The 20,251-nt window shown below is 49.1% G+C and overlaps 1 protein-coding gene across 1 annotated transcript; it reads left to right on the forward strand.

Moving 5' to 3' along the window:
* Positions 1-433: 433 nt before the first annotated feature.
* On the forward strand, positions 434-1,189 carry LOC147971386 (uncharacterized). Its single transcript, XM_087523948.1, has 2 exons — positions 434-452; positions 546-1,189. The coding sequence occupies exons 1-2, from the start codon at positions 434-436 to the stop codon at positions 1,187-1,189; spliced, it is 663 nt and encodes a 220-aa protein (XP_087380074.1).
* The last annotated feature ends 19,062 nt before the right edge of the window (positions 1,190-20,251 follow it).

The raw sequence follows: 20,251 nt of genomic DNA on the forward strand, positions 1-20,251 counted from the left end.
AAGTGCCAAAAATCTTTGCTTGCAAGGTATTTGGGACTTAATATTCAGGACCGGCTTAATAATTTAGAAAGCTTCGGTATACATTAGCCCCCAAGTGTCAAGTATCTTTGCTTGCAAAGTGCTTGGGACTTAATAGTACTTACCGTAACTTTTACTACTATCCGGTGCAATGCAGGCCACCATAAGTAAATTTGAATCGGAGATTTCTGATTTGAAGAATCGCCTGGCAACCCAGGAAAGTGAAATTGAAAAGGCCAACTCCAAATTTGAATTCAGTGTTTCTGAACAAGAGAAGTTGAAGCAAAATTTTGAATCGGAGAAGAAAATTTGGGCTGATGAAAAGGCTGCACTGGTGACCCGGGCCGAGACAGCAGAGGCATCGCTTGCGGAAGCAACAGCCGATCTGTCCGACTTAAAGCGCCAGATATCTCGAATGGTTTCAGCAATCTTCGGTGAGTGACTTACTCAAACCTTCAACGCTGCAAAACTCCTTGAACGACCATTTCAGTTGTCTCCTCTGACTCACCTTATGCTTGATAACGCAGGCCCCAGGAGCACAAATCTTAAACAGAACATGGTGATCAAGCTGAAGGCAGTTTATACTCTGGTGGAACAACTCTACACCGGGTCACAACGTGCTCTGGCCGTTGTGGCTTTATCAAACGATGGTCCTTATCTCCTGCAAGATATGCTGAAGCGGCTTGCTGTGCTACCTCAGCGAATCCAAGAGTTAAGACGAGCATCTGCAAGAGCCGGAGCTATAGCCGCATTGAGCCGGGCCAAGGCATGGCTTCCAGAACTAGACCCCGCTGATATTGCTCTTGGGTATCCAAGTTTAAAGGAAGATGGCACCGTGTTTAATGATAAGGATTTCACCGCCTGTGTGAAGGATATACGTCCGGTGGCTACTCTTATTGGGAATGATACTGACCTCACCAAGTGTCAGCCGGGTTATGACAAGGAGAATCGGAGAATCCCCATGCCGCATTACGACGATGTCAGCTTGATCCCCCCAACCCGTAAGCACACCTTTGCTCCTGAAGTCGACCCAACCGGTTTAATAGATGATGAAGCTGAGTTTGAAGCCTTGAGTGGCATTGACTGGGCCTCGTCATCCTTCCAGGACAAAGCAGCCGGCGGAGAGACGGAGAAGGATAACCCGGGGGCTTCAAGTCAACCCCAAGAGTAGCTTGTCAGGCGCCACCTGCTTATGTCATCGTAGAAAACAATGCATCATTCAGACTCGGAGAGTCTTGTAACAAAGTAGAAGATACCTTGAGTTTTGCTATGCCTTTGCGCATGCTTATGGCCCTTAATACTTGCATAAGCCGCCATTATTCTCTTTGTAGTTTGTATGAATCTGTTATGTCCTTTGCAAAAAATACCTTGCATTGCCCTGTAGTGCTCACAGTTTTTTTTCCGGCTTATATAAACCAACCCCTGAGGGTAAACTAAACTCCTGAAAATTGGCACATATAAGTTCACCTGGTTCTTAACAACCTGATGTAACTAACATTAATTCTGGAAGATTGTAATGTATTCCATTGTATCTTCAAGAGGGTCACAAGATACCTAATGTTGGCACTTGTAAAATATGATGAACAAAATTCAAGGGTTTCTGATTCGAATACGATCAGTAACCCGTTCCAAAGGGGTTGAGCTAAGATTCAGATACGATCTGTTAGCCCCCAGTGGCTGTGGCGATGCCAATCAAGTGGGTATCGACAGCTATGTTCTCTTTGGTTCGAATACGACCTATGTTTGAACAGGAAGCCCCCAAGTGACCATAAGAGTTGTTTAATGACGCTGATTCGAATACGATCCACGTCAGACCCAAAAGGAGTTAAGCTATGATTCAGATATGATCAAGAAGCCCCCAAGTGGGTTTGGCAGTATGCCGATCAAGCGGGTATCGACAGCTATGTTCTCTTTGGTTCGAATACGACCTATGTTTTAACAGGAAGCCCCCAAGTGATCAACGGCTAGATTCAGATATGATCATAAGCCGGACCAAAGGAAAGCCGGATTCAGATATGATCCGCTTCTCCTTGGTTATCTCCACCACCTGACAAGGAAAAAACACATAAACCTTTTTAGGAGTGGAAAAAAGGACAGAGGTCCTGCTTTATTGCTTTAGATAATATACATAGTATAAGTATATACACATTAGAGCCGACGGCTCAAGTATAATAAGGCCGAAGATGAGCACCGAAGATGAGCAATATTCCACGGCCGACGGGTCTCCTCCTCCGACTTACGTGAGTCTTTGTGCTCTCGAACGTCGATAAGGTAGTATGATCCATTGTTCAGATTCTTGCTGACCACAAAGGGTCCTTCCCAAGGAGGGGATAGCTTGTGCATGTTAGATTGATCCTGGATGAGTCGGAGCACTAAGTCACCTTCCTGAAAGGTTCTGGACTTAACCCGGCGGCTGTGGTACCGACGCAGGTCTTGTTGGTAAATCGCCGAGCGGGCTATTGCCAAGTCTCGCTCTTCATCCAACAGGTCAAGTGCATCTTGCCGAGCTTTTTCATTGTCTTCCTCAACATAAGCTGCCACACGGGGTGAATCGTGACGTATGTCACTTGGCAGGACCGCCTCTGCTCCATACACCATAAAGAAAGGTGTGTAACCCGTAGATCTGTTAGGTGTAGTATTGATGCTCCAGAGTACAGAAGGTAACTCCTCCACCCAACAACCCGGCATCCGCTGTAAAGGGACCAAGAGCCGAGGCTTGATACCCTTCAAGATTTCCTGATTGGCTCGTTCTGCTTGACCATTTGATTGAGGGTGAGCTATAGCTGAAACATCAAGCCGGATATGCTCTCGTTGACAGAACTCTTCCATAGCTCCTTTGGAAAGGTTAGCACCATTATCAGTTATGATGCTGTGTGGAAAACCAAAGCGAAAAATCGCCTTTTTCATAAACTGGACTGCTGTGGCTGCATCACACTTACTGACTGGCTCCGCCTCCACCCACTTTGTGAACTTGTCAACCGCCACCAAGAGGTGAGTCTTTTTATCCTCAGATCTCTTGAAAGGCCCAACCATATCAAGCCCCCAGACTGCAAACGGCCAGGTGATTGGAATCATCCTCAATTCTTGAGCCGGCACATGGGCTCGTCCTGAGAATTTCTGACATCCATCACATTTACTGACCAGGTCTTCCGCATCAGCATGAGCCGTCAGCCAATAAAACCCATGACGGAAGGCTTTGGCCACAAGAGATTTTGAGCCAGCATGATGACCACAATCACCTTCATGAATTTCACGAAGGATCTCCTGACCCTCTGTAGGTGACACGCAACATTGAATCACTCCTGTGACGTTGTAATGATGTAACTCGCCATTGACAATTGTCATGGACTTGGACCGCCGGACGATTTGTCTTGCCAAGGTCTCGTCCTCCGGCAACTCTCCCCGGGTCATGTAGGCCAAATAAGGCACTGTCCAATCCGGGGTAACGTGGAGAGCCGCCACCAGCTGTGCCTCCGGGTCTGGTATTGCCAGATCTTCTTCTGTAGGTAACTTAACAGAAGGATTATGCAAAACATCAAGAAAGGTGTTAGGCGGCACCGACTTACGTAGAGACCCCAGCCGGCTTAAGGCATCCGCCGCCTCATTCTTCCTTCGATCAATGTGTTCCACCACGTAACCCTGGAAATATCCAGCCACAGCATTGACTTCCCGACGGTAAGCCGCCATGAGGAGATCTTTAGAGTCCCACTTGCCTGACACCTGTTGAGTCACAAGGTCTGAGTCTCCTAAGCATCTTACCCAGCTCAAGTTCATCTCTTTGGCCATCCGGAGACCATGGAGCAGGGCCTCATACTCAGCTGCATTGTTAGTGCAAGGAAACATAAGCCGGAACACATAACAAAATTTGTCACCTCGAGGGGAAGTTAATACAACTCCAGCCCCCGAGCCTTCCAACTGTCTGGACCCATCAAAGTGAATAATCCAATAAGTGTTATCGGGCTTCTCCTTAGGTGCCTGTAGCTCTGTCTAGTCGTTGATGAAATCCACCAAAGCTTGAGACTTAATGGCAGTGCGCTGCGTGTACTTCAGACCATGAGGCCCGAGCTCGATGGCCCATTTGGCGACTCGTCCTGTAGCCTCTCTGTTCTGAATAATGTCTCCCAAGGGGGCAGAACTTACCATAGTGATAGGGTGACCTTGGAAGTATTGCTTCAGCTTCCGGCTTGCCATGAACACCCCGTAAACAAGTTTCTGCCAATGAGGATATCTTTGCTTTGACTTGATGAGTAGCTCACTGACATAATAAACCGGCCGTTGAACCAGGTGTTCCTTACCAGCCTCCTTGCGCTCTACCATAATCGCCACACTGACGGCTCGTGAATTAGCAGCCACATATAACAGCAAAGGCTCTTTGTCAATGGGAGCCGCAAGAACGGGCGGCTCAGATAACTGCCTCTTCAAATCCTCAAAAGCAGCATTAGCGGCATTACTCCAGACAAAGGTGTCTGCCTTCTTCATTAATTGGTACAGTGGTAGGGCCTTCTCACCTAGCCGGCTTATGAACCGGCTCAGAGCGGCAACACGACCCGCCAATCGCTGAACATCATTAATACATGCCAGTTTAGCCAAAGAAGTGATTGCCTTAATCTTCTCCGGATTAGCCTCGATGCCCCTGTTTGAGACCAAGAATCCCAAAAGCTTGCCTGCAGGCACACCAAATACACACTTCTCCGGGTTAAGCATCATTTTGTAAACCCGGAGATTGTCAAAGGTTTCTCTGAGATCAGATATCAAGGTTTCCGCCTCTCTGGATTTCACTACTATGTCATCCACATAAGCATGAACATTGCGCCCAATCTGATCGTGAAGACAATTTTGTACACACCGTTGATAAGTTGCCTGGGCACTCTTGAGCCCAAACGGCATAGACACATAGCAGAAGGCTCCGAACGGGGTGATGAAAGCCGTTTTCTCCTGGTCCTTAACTGCCATCTTGATCTGATGATAGCCAGAATAAGCATCCAAAAAACTCAAACGTGCACAACCTGCCGTAGCATCAATGATTTGATCAATACGAGGGAGAGCAAAAGGATCAGCCGGACAAGCCTTATTTAGGTCCGTGTAATCCACACACATCCGCCAGGTGCCGTTTTTCCTGAGTACGAGCACCGGGTTAGCCAACCATTCCGGGTGAAAAAATTCAACAATAAACCCAGCCGCCAAGAGCCGGGCGACCTCTTCTCCTATAGCTTTTCGTCACTCTTCATTGAATCGCCGCAGAAATTGCCTGACCGGCTTATACTTCGGATCAATATTAAGAGTGTGCTCAACGAGTTCTCTCGGTACACCCGGCATGTCAGAAGGTTTCCATGTAAAGATGTCCCGGTTCTCACGGATGAACTCGATGAGCGCGCTTTCCTATTTAGGATCCAAGTTGGCACTGATGCTGAATTGCTTAGATGAATCGCCCGGAGTGAAATCAACAAGTTTAGTCTCTGCAGCCGATTTAAACTTCATGGCCGGGTCATGCTCCGTAGTCGGCTTCTTGAGAGAAGTCATATCTGCCGGGTCAACGTTATCTTGATAAAATTTGAGCTCGTCTGCTGCACAGACAGACTCGGCGTAAGCCGCATCGCCCTCTTCACACTCCAGGGCCACCTTTCGGCTTCCATGCACAGTGATGGTACCCTTGTAACCCGGCATTTTTAGCTGTAGATACACATAACACGGTTGTGCCATGAATTTGGCATAGGCCGGCCGTCCGAACAAAGCGTGATATGGACTCTTGATTTTGACCACCTCAAAAGTTAACTTTTCCGCCCTAGAATCATGCTCGTCTCCGAAGGCCACATCTAGCTCAATCTTCCCCACAGGATACGCCGACTTACCGGGCACCACTCCATGGAAGACGGTGTTGGAAGTCTTTAAATTCTTGTCAGTCAAGCCCATGCGCCGAAAGGTCTCGTAATAGAGGATGTTGATGCTGCTACCTCCATCCATGAGCACTTTAGTAAACTTATAACCACCAACTTGCAGTGCCACCACTAGGGACAGTTGACCCGGATTATCAACCCGGGGAGGGTGATCCTCCCTGCTCCAGACAATAGGCTGTTCCGACCACCTCAAGTAACGAGGGACTGCCGTTTCAACAGAATTCATCGCCCTCTTATGAACTTTCTGATCATGTTTGCACAAACTTGTGGTGAACACGTGATACTGCCCACTGCTTAACTGTTTTGGATGGCTCTGATAACCCGACTGCTGCTACTGCTGACCTCCTTGACCAGACTGCTGTTGATTATAACTACCCTGGTTTCCCTGAAAACCGGATCCTGAACCACCCCCCGGGCCATGAAAGCCGCCGGCTCCCGAATCGCCGCCTGGGCCTTGATTGCCATCAAATGTGTTATAATTCTTGAAAGCTTTCATGATTGTGCAATCCTTCCATAAATGAGTCGCTGGTCGTTCTCGGGTGCCGTGTTTCGGGCAGGGTTCATTGAGTAGTTGCTCAAGAGACGGACCTGACCCACCAAACCGGGGTGGCTTTCCTTTGCGCTTCTGATTGTTACCCTGTGCATTGGCCACAAATTCCGGGTTACTGTCCACCTTACGCTTATTGCCTCCTTGACTCGCCGGGTTATGCTGCTGACCCTTTCCATTACCGTTCTTCTTTCCCTTCCCTGTCTTTTCCTCATCAGACGTGGGATCCTTGGTACTATCAGAATCGGCATACTTGACTAAAGCCGCCATCAGCGTCCCCATATCGTTGCAATCACGCTTAAGGCGCCCCAGCTTCTATCTCAAAGGCTCAAAGCGGCAATTCTTCTCCAGCATGAGAACTGCTGAGCCGGCATCCATCTTGTCAGACGAATGTATTATATCCTTGACCCGGCGCACCCAATGAGTCGTAGATTCACCTTCTTCCTGCTTACAATTTGTTAGATCCACAATTGACATAGACTGCTTGCAAGTATCATTGAAGTTCTGGATGAAACGGGCTTTTAGCTCCGCCCATGAACTAATGGAGTTGGGTGGCAAACCCTTTAACCAAGAACGGGCCATTCCGTCCAACATCATGGTGAAATATTTAGCCATCGCCTCATCACTAACCTCTAGCAGCTCCATTTGCCATCTCATAACTTTCAATCCATGCCCCAGGCTGTAAATCGGCCATATAATTCGGCACCTTCCGAGGCCCCTTGAAATCCTTGGCCAGACATACATTATGTAGAGCCGGTACCAGACAAGGAACTCCTCCGGTTCTAGTAGCAACTCCCGCTTCAACGGAAGTCGTCGGGTAAGCCGGTGAGTTCTGTTGGGCTGCTAGCTGAGCCGCCAGCTGAGCCGCCCGCTCGTCCTCCTGACGTATCCGATCCTGAACCGGGTTATACCCGCCGGGCTGGTTCCGGCGCTGAGCGTTACTTGACAAGGCCTCTGACTCCATGTGTCTACTGTAACTCGGGCTCCGATTTTGACGAGGCGGAGCTAACCAGGGCGGAGGAGTCGAGTGAATCCTATCCCGGCTGTAGGAGTAGGTTTCTTGCTGAGCCAGGGCTGTTTGGACAAGTTCTCTGATCTTCCGGGTTTCCACTGTTGTCGGATCATCCCCATCTACCGGGAGAGCCGACAAACGTGCTGATGCTGCGATTAAGTTCTCCATGGGGTTTGAGAAGTGACCCTGCAGTATTGGTACATAATTGGGCGGTGCCATATTGCCGTGAAGTGGTGCCATCCCCTGAGGCCGGACTGGACCTCCCGCTCCGGATGTAATAAGCTGATTCGCACCTGGCGGGTTACTTGGGCCAGCCCCGGGTGTAGCAAAGAGATTCCGAGGATCATAATTCTGAGGTAAACGGGACTGAGTTTTCTGATGTCTCCTCCTCATTACCTCATTAGATGCGTTCAGGCTCAACGTGAGCTGCAAGGCTTCTGCCTAAAGTTGCTGTGCTCGTACGTCCAAAGCCACCCGCTCTGCTGCTAATCTAGCGTCCTCAGCTGCTAAGGTTTCTTTGACCCGGGCGATCTCGTCGCGAACCTGGGCCACCTCAGCCTCATGCTCAGATTGGTTCGCAGGGATGACTGTAACAGTTAACAGAGCCGTGAGCTTATCCATGAGATCCATCAGTACCTAAGCCGGTGAGCGCACGGGGCCTCGTGCCCCGGCTGCTCCTAACCCGGACATTATCGCCGCTGAAGCCGTAGAATTTTGATCGGGTTGAGTACCAGCCATGAAGACTCCTGCCCGGTTTGGCGACTCTGAGAGGTCAGGAATAGTGCTGCCATCGGAACAGCCCCCAAGCACGCCATCTTGAACTTGATACAGCGAATCTATTGAGCCGACGGATGAATCACCGTCCGAGAGGACGGCCGGCTCACCATCACCTTTAGATCCTTCAGGAAGTTCACCTCCATGGATGCAACCCACAAAGGCACGCTTCACGACGGGTTGAGCTCGGGCAGGTTTCGCACGCTGAGCCGTCTCGACGAGGTCGGTGCAGTTGTCCGGCTCAGGGCCTGGCTCACCAATTCGGCCGATGAAGACGTGAATTCTGCCAAAGGGGACCCGGTAACCATACTCAACTGAACCGGCGTCAGGGCCCCAGCCTTCGTCATCAATGTAGATCTTGCCGTGACAACTCTTGGTCATTCGGCTGACTGCGTATCCCTTGAGCCCTTCGAAGCTGCCCTTCAAGAACTCGAATCCACCGTGCGCTGGCCCCATGGTGGGCGCCAACCGTCATGGAATTGTCACGGCAGATGTCCTCTTGCAAGGACTTGATTGTGGAGCCATCGCAACTAGGAAGCTTAAAGGGGTTAATCAGGACAAAGGACACGCGAGGTTTATACTAGTTTAGCCCCTTACGGTGAAGGAAGGCCTACGTCTAGTTGGGTTGGAATTGCTTGATGGTTTCGATGACCAGGGAGCGAGATACGCTATGCCCGGTTCTCGATCTCTTGTTTCTTGCCCTAAGCCGCCGGTGGGTCGTCCCCTTATATACACGGGTTGACGCCCTGCGGCCTGCAGAGTCCCTGCCAGCTCATAAACAGTGTCCGGCTCGGTGACTAGTTAATTCTACCTTATGATACAAGTCATGCCATCATGGCGGTTTACCACTATGGGCCTTAAGTCGCCTGTGGGCTTTAGACCCTTTATTGAACCGCCATCTTCATGCTTGATCTTGGGCTTCTTCTGATGAGTCCTTCTTTGCGTAACCCGGCCCCTCCTGGGTGGCTTACACAAATAGTTATATCCCCAACAGTTCTTGCTAAGTTACTACTGTTATCGTTATTGTTGCACTTGTTACAAAACTACTGCTATCACCGTTACCGTTACCATTGCTACTGCTACTATTATCAAAACTATCATACTACTTTGCTACTGATCACTTTGCTGCAGATAATTAATCTCCAGGTGTGGTTGAATTGATAACTCAGCTGCTAATACCTTCAAATATTCTTTGGCTCCCCTTGTGTCGAATCTATAAATTTGTCTTGAATATTCTACCCTCGAAAACTGTTGCGATCCCCTATACTTGTGGGTTATCATGCATCTTCAGGACCTCAAGACTTCAAGACCTCAAGAATTCGAGACTCGAGACAAGAATTCAATACACACTACTGGGTGAAGGACGAATTTGATGGGCGGCTTGGAGCAACTAGTGGATGGCCGGGATGCATGGAGAAGCGCCATTACATCTTGCGGAAAGCTTCACCCAGACTCAAAGAGATGGAAGAATACTTCATGCCCGGAAGCTTACCTGTGCAACCGCAAGTCACTATGGGCTCTGGCTTGGTTGACCTTAGTTGTGACTCTGGCTGGGACGGTGCTAGCAGATGTAGAGCTATGGTAGGATTGGATGAGCATTGGACAGTGGTCAGAGGAACTCTTCAAAAGACCATGTTTCGGTCATCTTGTTCTCAAACACCCTGAAGTGTGAGAACGTAAAGAGAGGGATGGAATCTTTCGTGTAAAGTGTACAAACCTCTACAGAGGGTTAAAACCTAAACGATTAGCCGTGTCCCCGCACTACAAAAAAAATCACATCCGTGACATTTTGGGCCGGACGATTTTTTTCTATCATGCTTATGACACTTCTATGACGATAATTGTGACAAAATATGGTATCATCATAGATGTGGCGGGCTACTATTTCTATGACAAAAAATCATGATACAAAATGGGCTTTTCGTCCTGGGCGGGCCGGAGACGCAGCTGCATGACATTCTTTGGGCCGTCCATGACAGAAAAAGCCGTGGCAGAAGTGAGGGCGAGGAAAATATCGGGAGTTCCCGGTTACAGTGGGTGGTCGGGGGCCGAGCGATGCGCGTTTCTCTCATACACGTACGCGCGTGGGTGCAAGGCGTTGGGATCTAACTGAACCCGAGTGAGGCGTTCGCCTACTGAACCCGAGCGATTGCACTGCAGGCTACGCGTTACTGAACCCGAGCGATCAATCGTTGGCTGTTAACTGAACCCAATCGAGTGGTTCCTTCGCTACTGCTGCTAACTGAAGCTGATCGAACCTGCTACCTCTTGATGAACAGTGAGCATTGTTGGGGGGTGGGTTGGATAAACAGTTCGGGGGGGATGAACAGGACCCGGGGTGGTAGTAGAGGTCGTTGCCGCTGGATGTACAGGACCCCGATCGATCGAGCTGGTTGGGGGTGGATGAATAGGACCCCGTGGAGGGCTGAATGAATAGGACGACCCCGTGGAGGGCCGGTTGAACAGTAGCCGGTGGAGGGCTGGATGAGCAGTAGCCCGTGGAGGGGTGGTTGAACAGGACCCCGTGAAGAGGGTTGGTTGAACAGTAGCCGGTGGAGGAGCGGTGGAGGCTGGATGAATAGGAGTCCGTGGATGAACAGTCGCAGGTGGAGGCTGGAGGAGGTCGACGGTGGAGATGAACAATATCCCGTGGAGTCCCGTTTTGCGGTACGCTACACCCCTCCCGATTAATAGGACCCCCATTTCGACCGTAGCGCTCCAACACAAGTCTGTTTCCTCCATTTTGCGGTACGCCACACCCCTCCCGATGAACATGACCCCATTTCGACCATAGGAGGTCCAAGAGAAGTCCATTTCCTCCATTTTGCGGTATGCTAGACCCCTCCTGATGAACAGGATCCCATTTCGACCATGGCCGGTCAAACACAAGGTCGTTTCCTCCGTTCTGCGGTATGCCAGGCCTCGTTTCGATTGGTTGTTCCATCAAAGCCGGTTGGCTCCTGATGAACAAGACATATTTCTTTGCCTCCCGATGAACATGATGATGATGCAGTTTCTCCGTTCTGACCCAGCCATGTACACAAGCCCTGGCCGTACGTATGCACGAGTTGGCATTCGAGACCCTACCCGTATGTACGTACGTGGCCGTATTTTTTGGCGTGTGGCTGTATGTACGTGTACACGGTTTAGATGGGACATCCTGAATAGCTATGTGGGGGGTTCTACTATGACATGTGCCGCTACTTACTCGGCCACGGTTCATCGTTGGAGAGCGACCGATTGACCAGTATGTACGTACACGTTCCGACAAGACAAACAACGGTATGTACGCTTCGACCGGGTGGGTGCCAGCTGTCAGGGAGGATAAGGATGCACTTCCTTGCGTGCGTAGATACAGATGTTGGGTCCCAGCTGTTAGGGGGGTATTTTTTTGCCCGTAATAGGGACGCACTTCCTTGCGTTCGAAGATGTAGCTAGTGGGTCCCAGTAGTCAGGGGGAGAAAACATTATTTTTAGGGTAAAAAGGATGCAGTTGCATGCATGCGTCCATGGGCATGGCGCGTCCCAAATGTCAGACTCTCACGTACAGTCATCTTCCGACGACTCTCGTTTGTTGACCACATTGACCACACCGTGCCGAGCGCACCAAGGCCGGTGGACGACGGCGAGGACCCAGACTGGAATGACCCAGAGATGGGGAAGACGCGGCAGTGGAGTCGCAGATGGAGAGGAGTAGGAAACTTGACTGGTTCGGGTGCGCGGCAGCACTGCCGCAATGCCGCCCATGGGAGACAGGAGCAAGAACATATGTTGAAGATGGAGCATGGCTGTTGGATTAACATCCAATGGTCCAGTTGGTAGAATCATCTATTGATTAAGTTAACAAAGCCCTGTGTACACATCCGCTTAGTAGGCCCACAAGTCAGCCACCAAATCTGATGGGTCCCAGCTATCAACGGGAGGAATAGTTTTTTCGCATAACAAGGAGGCAATTCCTTCCGTGCGAAGATACAGCCGGTGGGTACCAGCTGTCAAGGGGAGGAAACATTTTTTTCAGCTTAACAAGGAGGAACTTTCCTTGCGTGTGACCATGGACCTCGCGGGTCCCAGCCGTCAGGCTCTCCACGTATAGTCCTCTTCTGATGACTCTCGTTTGTTGACCACGCCGCGCCAAGCGCAGCGAGGCGGTGGACGACGGCGAGGCCCCGGATGGGAACGACCCAGAGATGGGAAGACGCGACAGTGGAGTCGCAGATTGAGAGGAGTACAAGGGTTACAACTAGTTCTGGTGCGGCGTGGGGCTGCAGTCGGTGGAGAATAACAGGAGGTGTGGAGGGGTGGAGGGATAGCCTAGCCGACGGTGGGGTAGCGCTTCACAGCGATGCATGCTAAGTAGAGCCGCTAGCCGCCGAAGGCCGGACCAGGTGGTCCCGGCGACGCTGGAGGAAGAAGACGAGAGATTGAAGGTGCACGCCGGTCGTTGGATATAAATCCAATGGCTATGGATGTCATAATCATTTGTTGACCAAGTTGACAACGCCCTACGTAGGCTTTGACCTATTTGCCCACATGTCAGCCTGCAAAAATGTGGCATATATTTAACCCATGTTTTCTAAAAAGTACAGTCCATTTGCTGGGTTGTGTGAACAAATAATTTCACGTCAATGCGGCCCATTTAATATTTTCTAAGAAATCCCATCCCATTTGCACTTTCTTGAAATACACGAATTAGCTGGGCTCGTTCTATGTATAATGTTAGGTTAGAAGGATAAATTAATATCAAAAAATAAACCGGAGTGACACATTATATATATATAATTAACAAATTAGCGAGTTATTGCTCAAAATAAAAATGAGCGCATTATTATTACATTGGTCCTTAAAATCTTCGCAAGCTTTTGTACGCAATCACCAGGATTTTCCTTGTCTGTGAGTCAAAAACAACCAGGATTTTCCTTGCCAACTTCTGTTAAACATTTACTTTATAAGTTAATAACACGTGGGATGTTTTTATAATGTATATATAAGTCTCTATAAAATATACGATAATAGTAATAATACAAATATATATAATGTGGTTAGAAGGAGAACATAAATTGGACACAACATTATTATTCTTATATATAGATAAATACAACAAAGACCTGCATTTTATTAAAAAAATACATTGTGTTACCGATCTTTAAGAAAAAGTAAAACCTACGCTGGGAGGCCCATAGGCTGGTATGGACCTCAAAAAATAAGTTGAAACCACTGTCTCTGTATGCCGTGGGCTATGCATGTTTAAAAACAAAACCTAGGCCTAGCTGATACTTGTTCGTCCTCTGAAAAAAAAAACATGATATCATCTAGATCCCCGATAGAACTGGATTAAAGAGGGGGGCGGCGGCGCGACTGAAGAAGCACACCAGATGTGATTTTTTTTCTTCAGTGGATGGCTCTCGATGGCGTTTTTTTACTTGCCTCTACACCATACAACTTGTATTTTTAGCCTCCCGGTCCGTGGTGGACCAGTAGCCCATTTGCTGGGCGAGCCAACCTACAGAAACCAGCACTCGATTTTTCATCAAGCCCCCAAAACAACACAGTACTATGTTTGTTTTGAGGCCAAAAACATTACAACAGGGGTTGAGCGGGGGAGGGGGGAAGACAGAGCAAAAATATTAAAAAGAGCTGATGCATCATTGCTACCCTAACAAAGCAGGTGAAATTCTTCTCTGGAAGAAGGTGTGCCGTCGACACCCACACGTCACAAATCCCACAGTAGACATACTAACAAGTTCACACACAAGTACAACAGAAAAGGTCAACATTCGTATCAAACTGAGGTTCACAGGACACGTTCATATTCATAGCCAACATTCACAATCAACAACTCAAAAGATTCATACATACACAAGTTCATCATGTGTATGCATCCAATTGATTGATAGATCACACGACAATATTCATAGATAATTCACAAAAATATTCAGATATACACATGTTTAGTATGTTTGAATCCAAATGATTGAGATCACAACCAATATCATCCATGGACGAACTTTAATTACCTAGGGTACAGACTGGTAAATGGTGTTCAGTCGGAGGTACTTCTTGCTAAAATTAATGCTTGTACGAGTAGAATTTCAAGTACATAAGAGGCAACACAGACATATGAACTTTGCTTGTAGGTTTATCCTCAAATAGTGGCCTCGTGCCGAGGGAGGTTTGAGCAACTTGGCCACTAATTTCATCCAACTAGTTTACTGTCTCATCTTGGTCCTGTAGCTCGCCAAAATTCTACATTGCAGACAAGAAACGAGGCAGTTGAGAAAATGAACCACCCAATTTTTGTGTGCAGTTCAACTAAAATGGAGCATCCCTGGCATGCAGTCGTATTAAGTGCCAGACGAATATATGCATCAACCAACTTGTCTGGAATCTTTAGACTCCATGCCATACAGTTCGCTACCATATGTGCCGATAACCAAAAGGCACAAGTTGGGACCAAAGACTGGACTACGTTTTTCTGGGCTATGCACCAAGCAATATTTTTGGCATTCACTCTCCTAATACTTGGAGTTTGACAACTGGTTGACGCTGGTTGATACTCGAATGAATATAGGCACTTCTTCATGTCAACATCGATGCTTGTCTGAGTGAACTTTGAAGTACATAGCAGCAGCATAAGTATATGTCCATCTGATCTTTTTGTGCAGTTCTATTGAAATCGCCCAATGTAATGATTTGCCTGTGAGTTCAGGCTCCAAGTTACTCCTTCATGAAATCGACAAACAGTAGCACAATACCAAATTACCAATACATATGACAAGCACAATAAGCAGGATAAATACCAGTACCAACCTGTGTGAGGTAGCATATCAATTACTATTTCCTTTGACTGGAAGCCGAGATAAGCGAAGCGACTGACAGCAAAGGAAGGAAGCAAGCCTAGATTAGCGACTGACAGGAAAGGAAGGAAGTTGTCGAGGCAATGAAGCACCCAAAGTTTTTGTGCGTCGAGCATCCCTGTTGGCACATATATTGAGAGAGTGAGATTACTATAATAGTGGGACTAGTTGATGAAACATACACTAACAAATAGAAGCACCCTCATTATCTTAATGGGCAAAGTTAGCAACATAGTAGTCTTGCTTAAAGAGAGGTATTAGTTTATTTAATCAGTGCCAATTAGCTCAACACTCAAAGCATTGCCATGTATCATAGGTTGCAAAACTTTAACGTGCAAAGATAAAGGAGTTTCTCATGACAGTAGCACGATACAAATAGAGATGACAGCAAACTAATATGGATGAAGGCCTTAGGTCGGTACCAACCTGAGGAAAAAATCTTATTCATGTAGTCCTAGAAGAGATGATAAAGCACTCATTGGAATCACTCAATAGTATATATTTTTGTGCACTTCAAATGTATGGTTGAAATCACTCTTGTTTACCAGTGCTGAGATTATATCGAAAGATTATCAAGAACTTCCAGCAGAGTTAAAGCACTGGCTGGGATATAGTTCATTGTATTTTCTTGTGTAGTTCCACTAAAATGTATGATTGGCATAACATGATCCTTGTTTGCACAAGTAGGAACAAGGTGAAACCTTCATTAGCTTAATGAGAAAGGATAGAAAGACATTAGCATATTACTCTAACAGTAGCAGCAAATTCATGATGGACAATACGCAAAACGTTGCCTCATTGAACCAATGGCAATAAATTGACATGCAAAACAATAGCACTATTATGTCATGACACTACCAAGATTCCCTCCCTTCTCCACCACATGATTCACCTCCACCACTACAAAAAAAGACACATCCGTGACATTTTGGGCCGAACAAATTTTTTTTCTGTCATACATATGACACTTCTATGACGATAATTGTGACAAAACCCGGTATCATCATAGATGTGGTGGGCTCCTACTTCTATGACAAAAAATCATGACCGAAAATGGGCTTTTCGTCCTGGGCGGGCCGGAGATGCAGCTTCATGACATTCTTTGGGCCGTCCATGACAGAAAAAACCGTGGTAGAAGCGAGGGCGACGAAAATTTCGGGGAGTTCCCGGTTACGATGGGAGGTCGGGGGCCGAGCGATGCGCGTTTCTCTCGTACACGTACGCGCGTGTGTGCGAGGCGTTGGCTCTAACTGAAACCAAGCGAGGCGTTGGGCTCTAACTGAACCCGAGCGATTGCACTGCAGGCTATGCGTTACTGAACCCGAGCGATCGATCGATGGCTGTTAACTGAACCCGATCGAGCGATTCCTTCGCTACTGCTGCTAACTGAAGCCGATCGATTGGATGAACTGTGAGCACTGCGGGGGGGGGGGGGTGGATGAACAGTGAGCGGTGGCGTTGCCTCTGGATGAACAGGACCCCGTGGTGTGGTGGAGGGCTGGATGAACAGTAGATGGTGGAGGGGTGCCCGTGGAGGGGTGGTTGAACAGGACCCCGTGGTGTGGAGGGCTGGATGAATAGTAGACGGTGGAGGGGTGGTTGAAAAGTAGCCGGTGGAGTAGCGCGTGGTGGAGGTTGGATGAACAGGAGCCCGTGGAGGCTGGAGGAGGTCGACGATAGCCCGTGGAGGCTGGAGGAGGTCGACGGTGGAGATGAACAGTATCCCGTGGAGTCCCGTTTTGCGGTACACCACACCCCTCCCAATGAACAGGACCCCCGTTTCGACTGTAGGAGGTCCGCTTCATCCATTTTGCGCTATGCCACACCCCTCCCGATCAACAGAACCCCCGTTTCGACTGTAGGAGGTCCGTTTCCTACGTTTTGCGGTATGCCACACCCCTCCCGATCAACAGGACCCCCGTTTCGACCGTAGGAGGTCTGTTTCCTCCATTGTGCGGTATGCCAGGCCTCATTTCCATCGCATGTTCCGTCCAAGCCCTCCCGATGAACACAACCATGCATTCCGTTCCGACCCAGCCGGTTGGCTCCCACGCGTTCCGTTGCCTCCCGATGAACACGACGCATTCTGTTGCCTCCCCATGAACACGATGCATTCCGTTGCCTCCCCATGAACACGACGACGACGCTGCCTCGCCATGAACACGACGACGACGCTGTTTCTCCGTTCCGACCCAGCCATGTACACGAGCCCTGGCCGTACGTATGCGCGAGTAGGCGTTCGAGACCCTGCCCGTATGTATGTATGTGGCCGTATTTTATTTCTTGCACCCTGGCCGCTGTACGTACGTGTACATGCTACGTGCGCGCCTACACGTGCGCGCCTCTACATCGACCAGTATATATGTATGTACACATTCGCGACCAGAATGACAACGCTATGTACGCTTCGACCAGGTGGGTCCCGACTGTCAGGCACTTCCTTGCGTTCGAAGATGTAGCTGGAGGGTCCCAGCAGTCAGGGGGGCGAATCGTTTTGTTTTTTTTGCCCGGACACCCTTCCTTGCATGCGAAGGTGTAGCTGGTGGGTCCCAGCAGTCAGGCGGAAACGTTTTTTTCGTGAAATACGGTGGCCCGTCCGGTGGGTCCCCGCTGTCAGGTGGAGGAATAATTATTTTGCACGTAATAAGGAGGCACTTCCTTCCTGCGGCCGTGGACCCAGCTGTCAGCCTCTCCACGTACAGTCCACGTCTGATGGAAGCTGTTCCTTGACCACGTTGACCACGCCGCGCCGAGAGCACCAGGGCAGTGGACGACGGCGACGCCTAGGAAGGGGACGACACAGAGCTGGGGAAGACGCGGCAGTGGATGCCCACGCGTAGAGGAGTACGAGGGTTCACTGGTTCGCTGCGGTGTGAGGCTGCCGTCGCCACAGAATAACAGGGGTGTGGGTGAGTAGAGGGATGGCCTGGCCAGCGGTGGGAGTAGTAGGGGGCGATGAGGCCTCCGACACATCGCAGCCGGCCACGGGAGGCAGGAGCACGAGGCACGACCGGCGCTGGTTTGGGCGGCTGGAGGAAGAAGACCAGAGGTTGAAGAAGCACTACGGTCGTTGAATGGACATCGTACGCTCACTTGAGCTAGAATCGTGCATATTGACTAAGTTGACAAAGTCCTCCGTCCCCGTCAACTTAGTAGGCCCACAAGTCAGCCTGTCACTATACTGGGTCCCAGCTAATAGGGGGAGTATTCATTTTGTGTGTGCGTAATAAGGAGGCACTTCCTTGCATGCGAAGATATAGCTGGTGGGTCCGAGCTGGCAGCGGCTATAATGTTTTTTTCGTGAAATACAGAGGCCCTTTCGGTGGGTCCCTGATGTCAGGTGGAGGAATCATTATTTTGCGCGTAATAAGGAGGCATTTCCTTGCGTGCGGCCATGGACCTAGCTGTCGGCATCTGCACAAACAGTCCACTTCAGATGCATGTCGGTCGTTCACCACATTGACCAGGCCGCGCCGAGAGCACTAGGGCGGTGGACGGCGGCGAGGCCTAGGAAGGGAACAACACGGAGGCAGGGAAGACTCGACAGTTGTTTCCCACGCAGAGGGGAGTACAACTGTACAAGGGTTTACTGGTTCGTCTGTCGTCGCCGGAGAATAACAGCAGGTGTGGGTGAGTAGAGGGATGGCTAGGCCAGCGATGGGAGTACGGTGGGGCAGTGAGGCCTACGCGGCAGCAGAGCCGGCCGCGGGGAGGAGGGAGCAGGCAGTCCCGCCGGCGCTTGTTTGAGCGGCTGGAGCAGGAAGAGCAGAGATTGAAGAAGCACGACGGCCGTTGGATGACCATCCAACAGTCACTGCTTGTGCGTCAACCTTTTTTTTAGGAAAGCCTCAAATCTGTGGAAAACAGCATACAACCCATCTGCCATTATTTCTAATAATTTACAACCCATTTGCTAATTATTAAGGTTTTTTTGGAGCCCATATTCTTTTTGTTAGCATTACAGCCCATATTGTGGCCACGGTTAAAAAATTATACAAAATTTTGCATATTTCGGTGCGGTTCGAACTGTTTTTAATCCCGAAATTTCGACTCACATTCAAACTGATTTTAAAAATAAATGTATACCAAATAAAATCCAACAAATTCTCCACGCATAAAAATTAATGTAATTTAAAATCTTGAAATGAAAAAGATATTTGAAACTAATTGCCGGTTTGATGTGTTTTAAAAATGTATAGCCCATTTCTCATTACTGATGGGCCATTTTCTCGGCCAGCCGAATGAAAGCTCTCCTCGTCTTGAAAGATTTGCAGCCCAACAGGCCTGACAAAGCAACTTACTTGGCAAATCACAAAAAAACTGGGCTGTGGCCGTGGACCCAGCTGTTAGCCTCTCCACGTACAGTACTCTTCTGATGGAATGTCGTTGACCACGCCGCGCCAAGAGCACCAAGGCGGTGGACGACGGTGAGGCCTAGGAAGGGGACGACGCGGAGCCGAAGAAGATGCGGCAGTGGATGCCCACACGGAGAGGAGTACGAGGGTTCACTGGTTCGGCTACGGTGTGAGGCCGCCGTCGCCGTAGGGCCTGGCTAGCGGTGGGAGTAGTAGGGGGCGATGAGGCCTCAACGGTAGCACAACCAGCCACTGGAGGCAGGAGTAGGCGGTCTTGTCGACGCTGGTTTGGGCGGCTGGTGCAAGAAGAGCAGCAATTGAAGAAGCAGCAGGACCGTCCGATTCAAATCCAACGGTTACTGCTGCTAGAATCGTTTGTTGACTAAGTTGACAAGTGATACGTCTCCAACGTATCTATAATTTTTGATTGCTCCATGCTATGTTATCTACTATTTTGGGCAATATTGGGCTTTATTATCCACTTTTATATTATTTTTGGGACTAACCTATTAACCGGAGGCCCAGCCTAGAATTGTTGTTTTTGCCTATTTCAGTGTTTCGAAGAAAAGGAATATCAAACAGAGTCGAAGTGGAACGAAATCAACTGGAGAAGTTATTTTTGGAAGGAAAACTACCGGATGGACTTGGACCCCACGTCAGGAGCCAAGGGAGGTGCTCACGAGGGTGGGGGCGCGCCCTCCTGCCTCGTGGGGCCCCCGAAGCTCCACCGACGTACTTCCTACACCCATATATACTCACGTACCCTAAAACTTCCAGAACAGAGATTAGATCGGGAG

This window comes from Triticum urartu, chromosome 5A (genome assembly GCF_056163025.1).
Source record: "Triticum urartu cultivar PI428250 chromosome 5A, HENAU_Tu73, whole genome shotgun sequence".
Lineage (NCBI taxonomy): Eukaryota > Viridiplantae > Streptophyta > Magnoliopsida > Poales > Poaceae > Triticum > Triticum urartu.